The 20,254-nt window shown below is 40.2% G+C and overlaps 1 protein-coding gene across 3 annotated transcripts in view; it reads left to right on the top strand.

The window, feature by feature from the left end:
- The window catches only part of KANSL1L (KAT8 regulatory NSL complex subunit 1 like), a 105,475-nt gene that overhangs the window by 10,214 nt on the left and 75,007 nt on the right, over nt 1–20,254 (top strand). For all 3 annotated transcript variants that reach the window (XM_061607868.1, XM_061607869.1, XM_061607867.1), the window contains exons 2-3: nt 6,798–7,897; nt 19,723–19,864. In XM_061607868.1, coding sequence (XP_061463852.1) covers nt 6,825–7,897; nt 19,723–19,864 — 1,215 coding nt within the window. In that variant the 5' untranslated portion in view covers nt 6,798–6,824. The remainder of the gene's footprint in view (nt 1–6,797; nt 7,898–19,722; nt 19,865–20,254) is intronic.

Here is a 20,254-nt window from a genome sequence, read left to right as displayed (position 1 = left end):
GGAGGCTGGATTCCCCCTTGCCCTCCCTCCTTCTCCAACTGCTCTAAACTCGAAGGACAGGGAGGAGGCGTGGGAAGCTCACGGGAAGGGAATGTGTCTGTCGGACTTTCAAGGTCTCTGCTACCAGACAGTTCTAACTCTGAGATTCCCTCTCCCTCCTCTGCTTCTTCGCATGGCTCTGGCCAAATGACCCTCTCCCCTTCCTTGTCTTCTGAAATGTCAGGGCGCCAATCCTGCATCCTGACATATAATAACATATTCAAGTCTTGCAAAAACATTCAAGGAGGGTGCAAAGCGGGGCTGGTGAGAGTTGTTGCTTGGGAGGAGGTGTGGCCTGGAGAGAGTCCCAAAGGCTAGATAGGAGGCACGGAGGGCCATATTTAGCCTCCATCCTGGGGTTCCCCATCCCTGTAGATGCAGCTAGTACCTCCAAGAAGGGGCAGAAAGTTCCACATAACATCCAGCCAATTCCGACACACCTTGCCTTAACTCCACCTTCCTTTTCCAAATTTACATAATGGGTCAATAGAAGAATTTCTTCTCCCTGTAATAATGATCTCTAGATATAACTTGCACTGTCCCTGAAAATCAGGTGCTGGGGACCAATAATTGCTTCCCTCATGCTCTGTTTATAAGCTTTCCAGAGATGTTTGACTGGTTGCTATTAGAAATGGTGCTGAACCAAATGGATGGAGACAAGTGACTACTCAAAATCACAAACTGGTTGCTAGTTGTGATGAATCTGAGTCCCAACACTGACACTTCCATAATGGTGGTTCTTCAGTCATTTACCTTCTAAAACACTAATTTCTCCTCTGCCGCCCCCCCCCAAAGAAAAAAATCTCAGTGTCTCTCACTTATAACTGCTTTTCTTCAGTGCAGCTTAATTCTTTGTTTCCTTATATCTCAACATCCAGCTTAAAAGGGTGGGGCACAGTAATGAAGGCACAAAATAGGCAAACCTAGTCCCATTCATTCACACCTTTGCCAACCATACTTGTCCGACTAGGCTGTTCTGCCAGTTTTGCTCACCTTCCATTTCATGCTGAATGTGTTAGTAAAAGCATGACTCCTTGCCCCTCTTGAAACTGGAGAGACTGGAGAGTGAATACGTTGCAGATGAGTCCTGCTAATGGGAATGCACTTGGTCCTTTATTCAAAACGTCATCCTGAGGCCACCTGATATAATAGTGAGTGTAGCATACAGATCAAGAATGTTCTCTCCAACATGCATCCCTTAATGCCACTTCTCCCTAACATGCCCCCCCCCGCCAGCAAATGTGTATAAAGTTATGCCGGTATATGTCTGGACATTCTGACAGCAATTGGGATCCTGGTGGAATGTGTCTATATCAGTCTTTGGCAATGTTGGCTGAGGCTGATGGGAGTTGTGGTCCAACAACATCTGGAGGCACACTGGTTGGGAAAGGTTGGTCTATATGGTGGAACAGCAGGTTTACACCAAATACTAAAGAGCTCCAACTGGTATGAATTTAGCATTGGATTACATTTTAACAGAAAACAGTGTTTTATGGGAACACACAGAAATTGCCACAGGCTTGAGGGAGCATTTTTCTACAAAGCATTAATGTTACTGTATTAAATCCTTGGGGTTTATTGGAGTAAAGTTAGCTCAGAACTGTTTTTGTACTTCATACTATTGGAGCTAAACTTTTATTTATTGTCACAAACCTCTTTAAATATGACTTCAGACTGATGTGTAAGCTTAAGATGCTTTCCTTATGTATTTAAAACTTTTGGTGGTCTCTTGTTTTACTTATAATTATTTATTAGTGTTAAATGTTAGGAGTTTCTGTTTCCAAATTAAGAACTGCTGTAAGTTGAGTTTTCATTATTCTGTTTCTACTCATTGCTGTTGATTAATCAACATAGTGAAATATGTATACATTCATGCCTAGCAAATGAACCAACGTAACCAGCCTGGAGTTTAAAAAAAAATATTCTAAGCCTTTCTAAAGCTGTGCAGATATCTCCTGGCTTTTGAAACCCTGTGGTCTTTTGCAGTGGATTAGACCAGTGGTTTCCAACCTTTATGACTGTGGGACCCCCTTTGTAAGCTCAAAAAATTTCATGCCCCCCCCATGCTAATTGTAATTTTAGTCTCTGTTAATTGAAAAAAAAATGGGTGTGTGGCAAAAAGCTCCCTGCAGGCAGAGAAGTGTTGCTTTCTTTTCTTAATGCAAAGGTCCAATCAAATTGGTATCCCCCTCTCCACACACATCTAGGGCTTGTTCACATGGTTACTTACTGTGAGATTGGTGCTACTTGCATCTCCATTTAATTTGCATGGTTCACATGATGTTGCAGGCAAGCAGAAGCTATGATGCAGTTTTCTCCTTTTAATCCGTATCAATCCAATTTGCTGACAGTGCAAAAAGCGGCTGAACCAGCGCCTTAACTAGCCACTTCCGACTCTCTCTGTCCTCCCACATGGGAGTTCTGTTTGCCTACTTCACTTACTCCCCCCTCTAATCAGTTTCATGTCAGTTGTACCCCATGCTCTCCTGCTTCAGCTGGGAGAGGCATGCAATTGGCAAGAAACAATGAAACCATCCCCTTCTCCGTTAGCAATAGCGATACTCCGGAGGGAGAAAACATGTAAAATTGTGGTCATTGGCCTGAAACAGCTATGCCAATCCTTCCCAGAGGAATGCTGACTAGTGTGAACAGAAAACAGTGAATTTGAAGGTAGGAAGTGTGAACCTTTGCAAATCTATTGTGATGGGAAAAGCTGTGTCTTTAATACAAAATTCAGTTCCTGTGTAAATGAGCCCACAGTCTGAAGATGTACAGTCCTGTCTCCTAACACCAGTGGGTTGCAGTGTTGGACTAAGATCCAGGTTCAAATCCCCACCCAGCCATGAAGTCCACTGGGTGACCTTGGACCCGACACAGTCTCTCAGCCTGACCTATCTCACAGGGTTGGTGTAAGGATAAAATGGAAAGGGGGGGGGAACCATGCATATCACCTTGAGCAACTTGGAGGAATGCAACTTGGAGGAATGGTGGGATATAAATGCAATAATTAAATAAATACATTTTAGCTTCAGCCAACCTGCTGAGCTTTAAAAAAAAACAAGCAAGAAGTAGCAATGTGGTAGTGGTGGGGATGCTAGAGTTTATTTATTTATTATTTTATTTATACCCCGCCCTTCCGTCTAGCAGGAGCCCAGGGCGGCAAACAGATTGTGAAGACAAAAGGGTGGATAGATTGAGTAGCGGGGTTAGTGCTTTTCAGCCTTGGGATTGAGCATCAGAACTAATGACTTGGTTAGCATGTAGTTAGGGAATGAGAGCAGAGCAGAAGACAGATCAGCACACACACAAACACATCTGCCCCTCCTGCAAGCATCTGCACATGGGCATGCATTTGGGCACTTGGGAGGGGGAAGCCCTCAACTTTTATGAGTGGGTGGTGGTGTAGTGTAGGTGGAAGAAAGGAGGGACGCTGGCACGCATACTTAGCCTGAGAGATGGGGGGCAAGCAAGTGCTGAGCTTTCTCTCTTTGGTTCTGTCTGGGCCAAAGGTGAGATCTGGGCAGTCTCGCAAATAATAATTTTTAAAAGGAGGTGGCAGTGAATCAGGAGCCAAGAAAGGCAGACAGGCAAGCTGCCAAGCAGGAAGGTGGAAAGCAGCCTTTCCTTGCAGCCTTGCTTTTTTTTGCTTCACAAAAAGCCCTCTTGTCTCAAGAGCAGACGGGGGTTGGCAAAAGTAATCCCCTCCTCTTCTTGGTAGCTCCACCCTTAGCCTCCTTTGGTGTCTGCCACATGCTTTATAGGCAGATGCCTGCCCTCAGCACACCTGAAAGACCCTCTGGTGCTTCAGCAAATGTCCTTTCCTCTCATTTGTAGCAAGGGGGAGGTGTTGTCTGCAGCGGCATTGAGCAGACAGCACCCAAGGAGTGAAGATTTTTTTAAAAATTAATAATTCATGTCTTTGCTGTTTGCAGCCCCCCTGGGGGTCATGGCCCCTGGGCTGGGAACCACTGTATTAGACAATGTTTCTTTTGAGGGGCCTCCCTGGAAAACAGTAAATTGCAATCCTGTACATCAGCAGGGGGGAACCTTCTGCCTATGGGCCTAATTAGGTCTAGCAGGCTGCTCCATTTGGCCGGTGAGGCTGTTTTGGCTAAGCCATGCCCACCTGACCTGTAACATCATGTGCGGGGCAGGTAAAGATGTGGCTTCCTGTTGAAAGTGGAGACCATGTGATCATCACTGCTTGCAAAGGCAGAGGACTTGACAAGCGCCGACGATTGTGATGCTTAAAAAGCTATCTGCCTTAGAAATAAAGAAAAATGCATAATCTGACATAGTTATATCAGATGACTGACAGTTGGGGAACCCCATCCACCTGTCAGCATAGCCTGTGGGGATTTGGGGACCTAAAGATCTACCTGTCCCCCTACTAGAAATGGTTTTCCCACCTCTTCGCTACATGCTTATCTGGGGATATGTCACACTGAACTCAGTGGGGCTTACATCTGAATAGATAAGTATAGGATTGCACTGTAAGTGGCTAACTAAATGGCTGCTGCATAACTAATGATTTTCAGGGTCCAGTTGTAAAAGATTAATTCTGAATTCTTGGAACTTTTGTATATACAGTCATTTATATTTTAAACTTTTTGATCATCCCTTAATTCAGAAGAGATTAAAGGGATGTTATCAACTAGTTTACATTTATTTTATTTAAGACATTGATATGCTGCTTAATCACATTTCTAACACAAAACAAAATGAAGCAGTAAAACCATAACATTTTATAAAATGGAAAATTAAAACCAAATATACCTTAAAATGCCTGTTGGAAGAAGGCTTAGTCATGCGGCTGAAGTTAAACGAGGGTGCTTGTCTAATCTCGGTCAGGAGAGTTCTGCAGGCTTGGGCCGCCAACACTGAAATGCAGGGCTCTTAGTTGTTAGGAACCATGCAGGTGAGCCACGGAAGACCACCAACAGAGACTCCCCCAAAGTTCTCAGGGATCAGGCAGGGATGCAAGGGATCAGGCAGTTTTGAGTCTTACAATTCCCGGCTTGTATTTTATTGTTGGCAGGATGAATATATTGCTTTTCAAAATTCAAATGGAAGCATAAATATTGTCAATGAATCTAATTTTTTCTTAAATTATGTATATACTGTCCTTCAACAAACATTCTCAAAGTGGTTCACATAGTAAAATTTGAGTAACAGTTAAAACATCTTCTATTTTATCTTCTGTTCTCTTTCTTGAGCGGGGTGTTCCATGAGGTAACTTGTTAGAATATACAAAAAGCACAGAAAGTTGTATTGGTTCATAAGAAACCCCCCCTGAAAAATCTATAGGTGGGCAGTGCCTTTATTAAGACAAACAAAGTGTCACAAAATAGTGTCAAACTTTCTAATTCTCCAGAATTCTTCATCGAGTTGGATGTTGGGCAGGAAGATGAACGCAGGCTAATGTTGAAGCCACCAAGCCTTCAACTTTGCAATCGAGCCACCTTTTCCCTCCCTCTCCTGTTCAACATCCAGCTTGATGAAGAGTTCTGGAGAATTGGAAAACTTGTTCACTATTTTGTGACAGTTCTGGTTGGCTCTGATTAGAGAAGTGAAGTCCCAGGAAAAAACTGGAAAAATCCCTCTTATGGTTTTTTTTCTGTTTCCCCCTGACTTTTTCTGTTTTCCCCCCAGGTCTTCACATCTCTAGTCCTTTTCATTGTCCACTGTGGATTGTTAAAAGATGCCTGAAATTCCTTTTTCTTACTGTAAAGCAAAACAAAATGCACTTTGGCCCCAGCTTTTATACACAACAGCCAGAAAGTAACAAATTGATATGACATGAAATTGCTTAGGCTGTTTATATTTAGTAATTGGGAAAAGGTGGACAAACCCAAAGTGAAAAAATATTAGACAAAATTCAATACACTTTGAGGGTAGAAAACAGTTGAAACTGGAACATTGAAAATAAAAATATTAGAGAGAAAAATATAATGAATGATAGGACTCCTATTTTTAACAGGCAGAAAATAAGGTCATGAAAACAGAAAAGTTACATTTTGGATAAAAATTGAGAATAGCAACAGGCTTACAGGAAACTTGACAAGTAACTTCCTGACCATGAGATGATGGCCTGGGTCACATGATCAAATCCTGACTTAGGCTGCAGTCCAGTGCACACTTACCTGGGAGTAAGTCCCAATGAACCCAGTCGAGCTTACTTCTGAGTAGACATGTATTGGATTGCAGCCTTATTAAGCTAGGATACATGAGTTTTATGCACTTCCACCATGGTTTAAAGTTGTGTTCCTAATCCTGATTCATTTGGAAGACATTAAATGTAGTTCCTGGTTCATACATACTAGAAAGCTATGGTTAAGTTCTGGCATCTTGGTTTGTTTTGCCACTCATGCAAAGGAAGGAGTAAAGCACCAGCAAAGGGACTTCATCTGTGTGCATGCAGAACATGTATATCCTGGATTCTTGATGGCACAAATGTGGCCAGTAGAAAAAAATTAACCTGCAAACAGAACTGGTTTATATAATTAAAATATTAAGAAACAAAAGCATACACAGTGATGTGTTCAATATGGCTAGTATTGTGGGGGATATAAAAACATTATTACAGTCTTTTTTATTGTGGCAGATGTTCTGAATTAGATCCATACATCATGGAACTATTGATGAGATGATTTTATATTCTTAAAGAACAAATTAACATTTATCTACAGTTCTTTTCCACCTACCTAGTGCCATTGTTAAAATATAACAATCTTATTCAGTATTTGTTTTTCTTACAGGTTGGTTGTAAACTGCTTACAACAGCTATGACACCTGCTCTCCAAGAGAAAGCAATGAAAGGCCACGGTATCTGCTTATCACCTTCCTTGTCTTCAAGAGCTATGGAGTCCAATGAAACACTAGGCATGGAAAGTACCAGAGCAGTAAAAGAGAAGATAAAGGATGGCTCTGTCACAAAAATTACTTGTTCTGTGGTGGGGTTTTCCATCCCTCAGGCCAATCATAGCACTGATTGTTTTAACTCGAAGTGCTTTGGTTCTCAATCTTCTAAACGTTATCCATTATTAATGACCCCCAATTCTACTTTCCATGTAAACAATAAAAATTGTATGCAGAGGAACTCAGAAGAGCGCTCCAAGCTGAGAAATCCTTTATGTAACAGCACTAATACACACTTCAGTGAAATTATTAATTCAGAATCTGAGGAGCATGTCAGAGGGGAAACTTTATTAGGAGCAGCAAAGAACTTATCAGAAATGGGGAAACTATTTGATTCATGTTTAACTGAATTCACTAATATAGAAGAAAGGCTTCCTAACTGTAAAGGGCATCAGAAAAATGGCTTTCTTGGCAAGGCCTTATTTCTTAATCCTGAGACAAAAAAAGGAGACTTATTCCATCAAGTGTGCAATGATGCCCTGGAACCAAACATGAACTGCAGTCCTCATGCTAAAGAACAGGAATTGAATTTTCATTTACTTCAGTGTGTAAGCAAGCAACAGGTTTTGCTCAGCCAGGCCAAAAGAACTGGGAAACGTTTGCAAATGCTCCTAGCGAAGCATGTTGTCAAACACTGTGACCAGCAGATGAAATGCTTTGTGAGACATCAACTACAGAGAATGAAAACTTTTCACGATCCAACTGGTGTTTTGGGTGGCAGCTATCACAGGTGCACCAAAATTAAAATCGAAAATAATATAGAGGCTAATACAAGTAAAGATAGACAGCATGATTTTGATATTTCATCTGATGAAATCAAGGTGTTTGCTCACTCTGCAGCTGGACTACTATCTCAAGTGGAGGAGAGTTTGGATTCTGAGGCCACTTGTAGCTCAAGTGAAGATGATGATGAGCAGATTTCTAGAAAACCTGTGTCAATGTAAGTATTAAAATAATTTTAAACTATGCTACAATTCTGCATACTCAAGTTAGATGTAAATCCATGGGATCTCTGTAGCTGCAAGACTGAAGCTGTAATATGTTAATGACAGGATCTCCAGACCTTTTATTATAGAGTCAACTTCACTAAGTTGGTAATTTACTGAAGTAAGTGGAATTGATCATTTGGTCATGGCTCCTGTTTCTTAGTCAAATTTTCCAATGTTATTCTTGTTCTTAAAGCATCTGAAAAAGTGGTGCTTAAGCACTATTTCAGGCCAAATTGTAACCTAATTGTTAAAATTTACAGCATAATTTCATACATTGGAAAATGTATAGACTTAAAACATTAATTTTGATTCAATAAAAATGTGTGGATCCTTCTTTGGATACGCTAGATAATTTCTGCTAAATTCTATAAATAATTATTGAACTCTTGAGGCCAAACTGGACTTGATGGTAGCTGTCTCTGAAGAATTGGGCCTGCTGTGAAATCACTATAACTTGGTGATTTGGAGGCTGTTTGCAGCATGCACAGCAGCCTGTAGCTTGAACTGTCTTCCCTCTTTTCTTCTTCAAACCACTTTTTAGTCAGTTACCTGACCAGGCTCTATATTTTGAAATAATTCCTGGAGAAAAATAGATGAAATAAAAAGCTCATATGGAGAAGGGCTTACTTTTGCCAGCTCATGTTGTAACAGCACTAATGGTGTGACTTTAAATTACCCCCTGCTTTATCAGTAATCAACAGAAGCCATGTTAGGTTCTGGTGCCATTACAACTTTTCAAAAAATTATTATTTGCTTTAAATTAAACATTTATAAAGCTTGTCGCAATAGAATTACTAAAAACAAAAACATCTAAAAAACACAATTAAATCAAGTGGCAAAAGGACCAAAGAAAGGTAGTAATATAACAGCTAATAAAGCAGCCTATGCGTAAGTTGTCCATAAAACTAGGGTTTCTAATTAACTGAAAAACTGTTTAAATAAAAAGGTCTTAACAAAACTTAGCCAAGAAGGAGAAGGGTGAACCACTCTGGGATTCTCATCAAAAAAGGTTTTCTTCTTGATTGCCATACACCACTGTGACGGTAGGGGGACCTCGAGAAGGGCCTCAGTATAGATCTTAATGCCTGGATAGCTTTGTATAGAAGTAGGTGGCCCTTCAGATAGCTGGACATTTAAACAAACAGGAATCCAGTGGCATTGTTTCAACACTGAAGAGTTGTGTTCACTGTGACTAGTATTAACCTGTCATATTTTATACTCGCTGAAGCTTCTAAGATGTATTTGGGACTACCTTGGAAGACAACACATTGTGGTACTCTAATTGTGAATCTTACTAGGATGTGGACAAAGTAGCTAGCCTATATCTGTACTTGAGGACCTGTAGCGGGCTTACCAGACTACACTGTTGAGAAGTATGTCATGCCACAAATGCCACTTGGGCCTGGCCACTTAAGCCCATATCAATCTGCCTAAGCTATAAAACCAGCATCATAGGCCTTGCTCTTTAGGTATCTGATTGATGGGAATTGGGAACAATGTCTTCTCAATAGTGGTATTCATGTTAGAGAGGAGAATGCTGTTGTGCAGAGGTTTTGCTTTTGGACTTTCCGTAGACATCTGGTTCACCACTGTGAGAACAAGATGCAGCGCTAGATGGGTCACTGGCCTGATCCAGTAGGCTTTTCTTATGTGCTTGTGTTCTTAACTCCCTGCAGAAGTTTGACATGCTTCTGCTCTTCCTGTTTTTAGACAGATGCTAAAACCCGTTTGATTCTGGAAGGTATTTATTTACTGTTGTTTTCATCTGTTATCTGCTGGTTTTAATGGTGCTACATTTTGGTTTGCTGATTTTAGTGTGTGGTGTTAGTACATTTGCTTTTTTATGTCACTTTGTTTAAAAGTGGAATATAAATAACTCTAAAGGCTGGATCAAAAAGTGTTACAAGCTGCAGTGCAACCCCATCCATAGCGGCTTGAATACCATCTCCCTGGTCAGATGAACCACCTCCCAGCAATACCTCTGTTTTTAACTGGATTGAACACCATTGTGTAAAGAGATGGGAAGCATGGGATATATAAATGGTGTCTGAATTGCTATTTGAAGAATGATACAAAAGATAATGGTCCACTGAGACACTATGGTTGATACTGTATTTATATCAATGCCTTTGTTCTCCACATACAGGGACCGTAATAGGTTTACTTCTAAACCATTGTTGTGTAGCATATACAGCAGCAAGGTAGCATTCAGTTTATGAAATGACCTCTTTTAGTACATACTGTATCTGGTTATTTTGTTCTAAACTCCTGATACTACTATGAATAGTAGTGTATTTAATTTTTTCTTAATATACATGTACTGAATATTAAAGCAAATTTAACTTTGAGTAACACTTAAGTATAGAGGCTGATTCTCTTACTATTTTACACAGGTACTGAATATCTTAATGAAAGAACATATGCCTCACATGTGTATCCTTCAAAGGAATCTTATCTTATCAGAGTCAAAGCCTGTCAGATAAGAATTTGGTTTAGTATGAAAAATAGGCAGTGTGGTTCTAATTTTACATAGACATGTGCATTCTTCCTATCCACACAAGAATCTAATTTTGTACTTGTTAAATCCCTTACTGGGTGTCCTTAAATAACATTCTTAGCATATATTTGGGGCACAAAAATGAACAGTGCTATCCTACTATCTAGTTCAACTGTTATTTGGGTTGCATGTTGGAGGAAACAAAGGTGTGTGTGTGTGTGAGAGAGAGAGATGCTGTGCAGGATGTTGTACTGCCTTCAAGTCGATTCTGACTTATGGCGACCCTATGAATAGGGTTTTCATGGTAAGCGATATTCAGAGGAGGTTTTACCATTGCCTTCCTCTGAGGCTAAGAGGCAGTGACTGGCCAAGGACACCCAGTGAGTTTCATGGCTGTGTGGGGATTTGAACCTTGGTCTCCCAGGTTGTAGTCCAACACCTTTACCCCTACACCACACTATTAGGCAGACCTAATTAGATTACTCTGCTATATGCAAAATTTATTTTAGGTTCTACGAGGTAGTGCTGAGGCACAGAAACAATGTCTGTTCCCAATTTTTGAAAAAACAAAATTTTTAGCAGTTGGTCAGATTTGTCTTGAGGATGGAGTTGCACACTTCCATTGTGAGGTAGAGAGCAGAAGTAGGATTTGAGCTAGATGTAGAGTCCAGAGATGCCAAGTTAGTGGTCAAAGGGCTTGTAACACATATACCCCTCCAAAACACACGCATATTAACCTCCATCAGCTGGTAGATCATATTTCAGTTTTAAGATTCCCCTCCTGGATGGCTAAATTTGGTATACTCCAAAACATCCAGAAACAAAACCAGCCATATTTTTCCATGTTTGCCCTGGGCTCTATTGGGAGGAAGGGTGGGATATACATTACATCAATTAATAGAACAAAAAGAAATACTAGCTACAGAAAGGTTAAGTGATGTGTTTTACTTAAACTTAAAGCACGTTGTCTAACCTTTCTATATATAGTAAAAACTAAATGCCTTACTTTTTAGATAAATGCATTGTTTTAGTTTTTAAAATATCTACTGGAAGCTAGGTAACATGTACTGTGCTCCCATCTGCATTGCCCCCAGTCATCAAGTTTCAGATGGTGCCTTCAAAGCCCCTTGCATAGTGCTTCCCAAGCACTGACAGTCAGTTGATCGTTGGTGCTTGGGAAGTGGTGTACACAACTTTTTTTGTGTATGGCTTACCTGACATCATTGTAATGTCAGGTGATTAACAGGTAGGTGGCCCTGCCCACCCATCAAAATTGGCCTCTATGTGTGAAAACAAGAATAATTTTGAAGTATTAATTTGGCAAAACCCAGAAAAATTGTTGTCCCAAATCTATCAAATTAGTGTTCATATGAGAGATAGTACTCAGTTTGACTATACAAAGTGGGGGGAAATGTTTGCAACATAATCCCAAGAAATATGCTGCAATATATATGGGGAAAATATGCTGCATCATTAATACTGGGCATAAACTTGGGACAATGTATTTAATGCAATCTGGGATATTTAGATTATACAAGACAGGAAATGAAAAATGCTGGAAATGTGAAATGGATTGAACAGATTTTATTTACTGGTGGTGAAACTGTCCTGAGGCTAAAAAGTATTGATATAAAATTGCATCTAATATAGGGAACATTTTGAAGCATTTGGAACAATTAGACCCCAAAGGATGCTGTTTCGAAAGACAGAGAGAAATTACTATATTACATGATGCTGGAAGCAAGTATTTTATATGCAAAATATTGGGAAAAGAAAGAGCATCAACACTTAAGGGAATGGTTTACTAAACTTTGGGAACTGGCAACTTTAAGCAAAATCATCTGGATGTTTTGGGTACAATGCAGGAAAAAGAAAATAAATAGATTCAGGTAAGAATGGGCAATGTTTAAAGAACTTTGGAACAGTAGACAGAGGGACATTCGTTATAATCCTTTTGCCATTTTATAAGAACATGTGGATATGATTTTTCTCAAACAAAAGATTAAAAATATATGAACAAAAGGGTCCTCTCAATACCCTTCCCCTATTAACTGTTCTTCCTTTGTGGATATCAAATTCTGACTTACAATAGTAATCATTATTATTTAAAGTCTACTCATAATCTGATGTATCTTTGTAAACTAATTATTTGGCTGTTTACCTGTTTTCATTTAATTTCATTCATTACTTGTATTTTTAATAATAATAAAAAGTAGAAGTAAAAACACCAACAGCAAAAGGAAAAAAGAATCTAGCCCAGTGGCTGGATCCAGTTTCCCACCATCTGCTTCAGAGGGAGTGCTACCCCATCCAGAACTTAGTTCTTAGTGCTACCCCATCTACTTAGTTCTCGAACCAGAGACTTACATATTAACAAAGTCTCCTTCGTGTCAGGATTCACCTTCAGTTTTTTGGCCCTCACCTAGCCCTCCAAACGCTAGTCTAACACTTGCACAGCTTCTCCTGATTCAGATGCTAGTGAGAGATAGAGCTGGGTGTCATCTGCAGGGCAACCAAGACTCAGTGCCATACCTGGATCTGAAGTTAGACTAATTGGGTCTAGATCATCTGCTTCATCCAGGACCATCTACAGTTGACTGAACGCCACTCTTTCAGTCACTTTGCCCAGGAAATTGATATTTGCCACTGGGTGGTAAATAACTTAAATGTCTGGGTCCAGGGAGGGCCTCTTCAGGTGAGGCAGCATCACCACTTCTTTCACAGGTGCAGGCATTACTCCCTCCTGCAATGAGACATTTACCACCCCCACTCAGTCAATTCCTCCCTTCTAGATTGAACAAGCTAAGCTAAGAAAGGCAAAGGTTAAGAGGGCATGAGCATGTTTTAACTCCTGCAACCATTTTGTGCACATCCACATAATTGAAATTAATACAATACATGACCAATGTTCTGAATACCTCAGTGAGATATTCCTAAATCATGGCATCTAACTTAGCACAAGTGCAAGTGACTTTACCTTAATAATATCATTATAAAATAATTGCAGCACTTCACTAAGTAGACACACACACATGCCCTACCAGTCATTTGGATATCACAGTGTCTTCTTCATGGACCACTAGCGCAGACAGCAGGTGTCCAGCAAATGAGAACAAATGAGTGTTGGAAACCTGTTGCCTTCTAGATGTTGCTGGATGTTACTTCCATCATCCCTGACCAGTGGCCATGGTGGCTGGGGGTGATGGGAGTTGGGAGTCCACAGGTTCCCTACCCTTTGGTCTACAAGAATCCTTGCATCCAGGAGCTAATGTTCTTTTATAGTGCTTGCACACACAGAGTACTACTAAACACAAAATGAAGTATGGGCAGAGCCACACCAGTACCACAGGACTGCACGAGATATGAGTCAAAGGCTCAAGGTGGCAAGTAGGAATCTTTTGACGGTTCTAAAAAGGAAAATGGGACGAGCAGTAGAGAAGCCACAGTTACACTACTACAGGAGCCAGTTGTGTTAGTTCACAGTATAGTGCTTTGGTGTAGAAAGGTGGCTGAATAGGTTCACAACCTACCTGAGCAGATGGTAGAAATAAGGTCAAACTCACCTTTTCCATGGCTTATCAGCAACGGTCAAGTCAGAGACAAACTAGAGTAAACAGAGGACTGGGATCCCCACTGCAAACTCCACAAAGATCTCTCTCCGCTCAGCCACCAGCAGCAGTCAGAAGAAATACCTATTCATAAGGTATTTGTTTTTCCCCAGTTGCCACCCCAAAGATACAACCATGCGTACCAGGACCATGAGGATCCCCAACCCATCAGAACAGCACAGGTCTCCCAGCCAGGTGGTTCCAGGTTCAAATTCTAGATGTGATCTCATAGAAAAGCCTCTGAGGGTTCCCTGCACACAGGTGCACATGAAAGAGTATAGTGTCAAAGTCAGTCAGAGGAAGTGCTGCATGGATTATATGGCCTTTTGATACAGGTTGCCTTTTGCATCAGTCATTCCATTTAGTCATGTCTCCCTTTATGCATGTTTGCTTGATAGGTCAGGCTTGCTTGTTATTGCCTCAGCTGACATAATTGTCCTTCCCTTCTACCTCTGAACTTTTTTCTTTGTATATAAGAGTGATCAGACTGCTTGTGAGCTCAGAGGAGCTTACCTCCTTACCTTCACTGGAGCTCAAGTGGCCAGAGGGTGCAGGAGTTGCAGACCCTGACCTTGACTGGCACAGAATTTCCTGTGAATCCCCCCCAGTCAGATCTCATCATAAGAGCAGTGGGGGAAAGGGATCCCTATTTCCTAACACGAATAAAAGCTGTGACCAAAGTTAAAACATTTATTTATACCAGCATTAGGCAGGGAGTATGTTCTGAAAGGCAACATGAATGTATTTTCTAATATTGCTGGATTTGTGCCTTTCAAAGTTGTTACATAGAATTGTAGCAGATAGTTACCCTGTCGGTCCATCCCCATTACTAGATATGGCCTCACTGATGCACAACTGATGATGTAATGATGCAGGAGCCCACTGGAATATGAAGGTTGACTACTCTGCAAAGAGAGTGGAGTTGCATCTTAGACGGAGGTTAGATTCTAAAGTCAGTGTGTAAGATGAAAATCGTGTATAGTCAAAATTACCCTTGAAAATCCCTTAAATTGCTCATAAAGTACAGAATGAAAAGTACCTATCTTTAAATACTAGAATTGCACTCAGCATGGCGAGATGCTCACACTATGGCACTTGGGAACAGACCAACTGAAGGAACAGCAGATTCACTCTTCTCATCTTGTGCTCACTCAGAGGCATATGCTCATTGAGTGGAATGGTGGGCAGAATCGCTGCACTATTTATTTTTTTGTTGTTGAATTTGATTTAAGTTAAATGCATGCATGACACAACTCCACTGTATACTGGTCACTGTTTCTGGTTATGCTGTACACCTCACTTGGAGTAGGGACTCTTCTTGCCACTGTATGTGTTGCAGGGCTGTTTCTGGACAACCAGGAGAGAAACAGGAACAGTAATGAGTAATGGTCAGCAGCTGCAAAACACAGACAATGTACCTAGATACTCAGTAGGTGTGGGTGTGGATGAGAAAGGGCTGTTGCCTGGATCTTCCTGTAGTGCCTTTCCTTCAACCATCTCCCTACTGTTACTGGAAAAACTCATAACTAATAGTTCACCTGTAGGGAGTTGCAGTGGAAATCTGTGGATATTGCTCAACTTGGGTGATCTTGCAGGTTCAGTGGAGGAATTGTCAATATCTCATCTAATAATCTGTCTCTCCACCCAGTCACTGAGGAAAATTAACCATCTTCCCCAAAAGAAGAGTGGGATAAAGGGGGCATTCATAAATACCACATTTGCCATACTCTATCCATTCAGGGATATTTCAGAAAGAGACTCCAGTGAACCACCACATCAGAACCACCAGGCACATATTGCAAGTGAATCTATGCAGAAGCCTTGCAAAAATGATGAAGTGTTCAGTTGGCTGCTTGGCCCTGGCTGACTTAGGAGAAAGAGCCTTGGAGCCAAAGAGATTTTCGTTGGCTAATTAGGGATATCAGTAAGGCTTCACTTGACAAAACATTACTGGTTCAGTAGAGAAATTGCAGCTTCCAGCTGACCTACCTACAAGTTGTGTTTTTATGGCTCTAAACTGCTTTATTCTTAACACCTGTATGCGAGCAGCCTCATGCTTTGGTTTCTTGCTATCACTTCTCAGTGGATTTTAAACATTAGTGTTAGAATGAGGAGTGGGTTATGATCAAGCTTGTAAAGACATGCATTTTTGTCCAGACTTTCCCTGCCTCAAAATATCATACATTTTTTTATTTGTATGACTGTCCTGATTACCTGTTTTTATTTGTATTGCTGTTTTACTGGTTTTATTAAGTATTTTTGTTTAACAATATTGTTTACTTTTTTGTTGTACACTGCTTAGAGATTTTTTTAAAGTATTAAGTGGTTTATACATAAATGTAGCCTTCAGGGCCTAAGGAAATATATAGGAAGAATGGGATATAGGAAGAATGGGGCATAGGAAACAAAAGGTGAAAGAACCAGAAGGCTATGTGTGGGTGGAAGAGAGGATGCTGAGAAAAGTGACTAAAGAGGTAGTTCAGAAATTTGGAAATAACCCTGAAGCACTGAGTTGTTAATAACAAAGTGTTCTGAAGGAAGAACCGCTATTCGCCCATTGTTTATGAGTTCAAGAGCCTGTTTGCTGTTGTGAACGGGGCAACATCTGCTTCCTTATGGCTGACAACCATTTGGGGAAATTGAAGAGTTTCGGATGGAAAAGCACGTCTACGCATGGATGCATGCTTTGGTGGGATGACTTTGAGGGCTGAATGTAGAGTAAAACCTGACATGAATTTTCATGGTCTTTCTCTTGTTGACAATAATTGGGAATGAACTTTATTCCAATATTAAATCACAACATATTTTCCCTGTCATGAATGTTAATGTTCCTAGCTGCTAACATCTTGCAGTATATCTTCCATTCTTCTATGCAGCATCCTATTTTTGTTAGTGTAGTTCAGTGGAGTCACATCATATGTGCATTTAACTTATGTGAATTCAACTATATGTGCTCTGGAAAAAAATAGTGCTGGCGATTACATCTGCCATTCCACTCACTGAGTGTATGCCCTGGAATGAGTGTGAGATGGGAGAAGTGAATCTGCTGTTCCTTCAATTTGTTTCGGTTCCCACATGCCTCTCGTAATGTGAGCATCTTGATGCACTGAGTGTGATTCTACTTTTTAAAGATACATATTTTTTGTTTTGTACTTTATGGGTGATTTAAGGGATTTTCAAAGGTAATTTTGATTATACATGATTTTCATCTTACGTGCTAACTTTAGGACCTAACCCCCGCATAAGATGTGACTCCACTGTACACAATTAATAAAAATATACTGTCACTGAACCAGAGAGCTCTTTTATGCATGTACACAGTCATGTATGTTCGCACAGTAGGGCTTCTCCCCTACACACATGACTTCATCTGCGGTGCAGATTCCCCCAGATTCACATTTCAAGTGGCTTTTTAAACTTGGTGGAATTCAACAAGGGTCTTGCTGTGCAGTGCAGTGGGGCAGAAGGAATGTCAGGAAAAAATCCTCAGCATGTCAGTATCTTTCCACGTATATTTTGATTATCATTAGTATAAATGTACATTCATGTTCAAATTAACAAGTTCATCTCATTACTGCCATTTAAAAAATATAAGTAGTTTCCTTTCTTGCCTGAGTGAAATAATCCCCCCTTGAATATTGGTTACATTTTAGTAATTTGAGGAAGCTCAGTTCTGACTTTAAGGATATCAATGCAGATTGTGTGTGAATAACTTAATAGCACATCTGAAGTAATTAAACTGTTTTACGTATGGTCAAATTGAGCCAAACGCTAGTGGTTTATTCAAGGTTATGTTAATGTAGATCCTTCTGAGCATGTAGCAAGACCTTGAATTAGGAGATCTAGAACTCTGTGCTGAGCAATCCTAAATTCTGCAAATAGAAAATCCAAATTTTGCAGTTGGAATATATCAACATCATCATTAATTAGATTTCTTTCCTGTCTTTCACCCTAAGGTTCCAGGACAGGTTGCAACAACGTAAAAATACAATATTAAAATCAGTTAAAACAATTCATAATCAAAATAATGGATTGCCTTCAAGTCAATCCCGACATATGGTGACCCTATGAATAGGGATTTCATGGTAAGCGGTATTCAGAGGGGGCTTACCATTGCCTCCCTCTGAAGCTAGTGTTCCCAGCTGGCTAGGGCCTGCTCAGGTTGCCACAGCCACACAAGCCAGTCCCTTCCTTGTCCACAACTGCCAACTGGGGGGCAACTGGGCTCCTTGGGACTATGCAGCTTGCCCATAGCTACACAGGTGGCAGGGCACATAACCCCTTAGCCACTCACTGTGAGGTGATCTTTAGCTGGCCCTTGCCACCCAGGAGACACGAGCGGGGATTTGAACTCGCAGAATCTGGACTCCCAGCCAGGCTCTCCTCCCCACTGTGCTATACTAGCTGCAATCAAAATAATACGTTTATGAGATACATTTAATACGTTTAATACGTTAATAATACGTTTATGAATTTATGAGATGCAGCAAATTCTAGACTAGAAGTCACATAAATACTCTGCATCCCATTAAGTGCTTTTCCAGGCATAGTTTTGGATACCCCTGACCCAGCCTAGTTTATTTTCCCTGCATGTTTCCAGTTCCTTAAGTTTGCTTGAATTTTTTTTTTATATCACAAGATCTCATTCATGATTAAGAACAAACTTCTTAAATGCAGACGTTAACTAAATATAGGATGTAAGCATTTTTGAAATTAATATTTGATTTCTATTAAAAATGGCTCAGTTTACTAGATCTATTGCATTTGGTGTGCAGTTACTGATACCTCCACTGTTCTTTTCATACTGTAAATGAGATGTAACTGACCCATTCTCTTTTTTCCAGAAGTATAAACGGGTGGTATTCAGTGCTATCCCTACTCAGAGTAGAACCATTGAAGTTGACAGACATGACTAACTTTTATTAATTTCAGTGGCTCTACTCTGAGTAGGAGTTAGTTGAATACAACCCAGTGTTTTTTCAGCTTTTTAAAGCTTCTCTTAAATTGTATTAGATGCATATCCCTCTACCTTTCCGCAGTCTATATTTTAATAGGAATTCTATCTCTTAAGAATCAAGTAGCCATCGCTCATTTTGTATGAGAAGACAATCTTTTTTAATGAAGTATTTACAGTGTTGTTCACTGGTACCAGTTGGTTTTTACAATAAAAACTAGAATTGCTGGTAAAGAATGGGATTGTGGCAGGCATTTTGGTTTAACAGAAGAGTATTTAAACATGTCTGTTCTTGCTAATGAGAAAATACATAACACGCTCTTCAATTGTTAACTAATCTAGTGATCAGTTTTTGAGCTCATTGTAAATAGATGTAGAATATGACTTGGGGAGAAGTGAATGAGCTTCTTGTTGCGGACGTATTGTCAAGTTATTAGAATACCATATTAAAATAACAAGGTACCCTTGGTTACAACTTAGCTGTTTTTACATTTAAATTCCATAAAGTTAACTGTGTTAGCTTATTAAAAGAAAGACACACAAACATATCCACACATGAATCTTGTAATACTTTTAAGACCAACAGATTTAGTGTGGCCATAAAGCTTCTGACAAAATAAATTTGTTAGACTTGTGGTACTTTGAAAACTGTAGTGCTGAGCCTTTCTAAAATGGTGATTATGTCATTGTTTAACTAATGTTCTGTGTTCTTCCTAGTAACTGTAGATCTGACTGGAAATGGCTGGTAGACAGAGCTAAAGTTGGCTGCCGCTGGACATGGCTTCAAGCCCAGATCTCGGAGCTAGAATACAAAATCCAGCAACTCACTGACCTTCACAGGCAGATTCGTGCCACCAAGGTATTGTCAGTGATTAATGTTGATTAATGTTTTCTCTGTGTTCTATGATTTTTGGTATCTAAGCAAAAGCTATTATGTAAAATCTACAAAGGTGAATGAAATAGTCATCAGAGAGCTTGTGGGGTTAAAAGTTGGACTGTTGGTTCAAAATCCCTGCTAAGATTTGAAGCTTACTGGGGGCCTTGGACAAGTCACTGTTTGCCAGCTTAATTCACTTCATTCTTCCAAAGAAGGGTAAAATCTATAATGTCTTGTTCTTGTGGTAATGAAGTGTTGCCATAAAGAGCAGTTATGGTCTGGGAACAGTGACATTAGAAAGAAGTAGGGACAGGCATGTGGACGAGAAAGAGGAGGAAGGGAGAGCTTGTAGCAAGAAAGTTTTGTGCATTG

The sequence above is a fragment of the Rhineura floridana genome, chromosome 2, assembly GCF_030035675.1.
Source record: "Rhineura floridana isolate rRhiFlo1 chromosome 2, rRhiFlo1.hap2, whole genome shotgun sequence".
Lineage (NCBI taxonomy): Eukaryota > Metazoa > Chordata > Lepidosauria > Squamata > Rhineuridae > Rhineura > Rhineura floridana.
The sequence above is the reverse complement of the archived record's forward strand: the minus strand, read 5'-3'. Positions and strand labels throughout refer to the sequence as shown.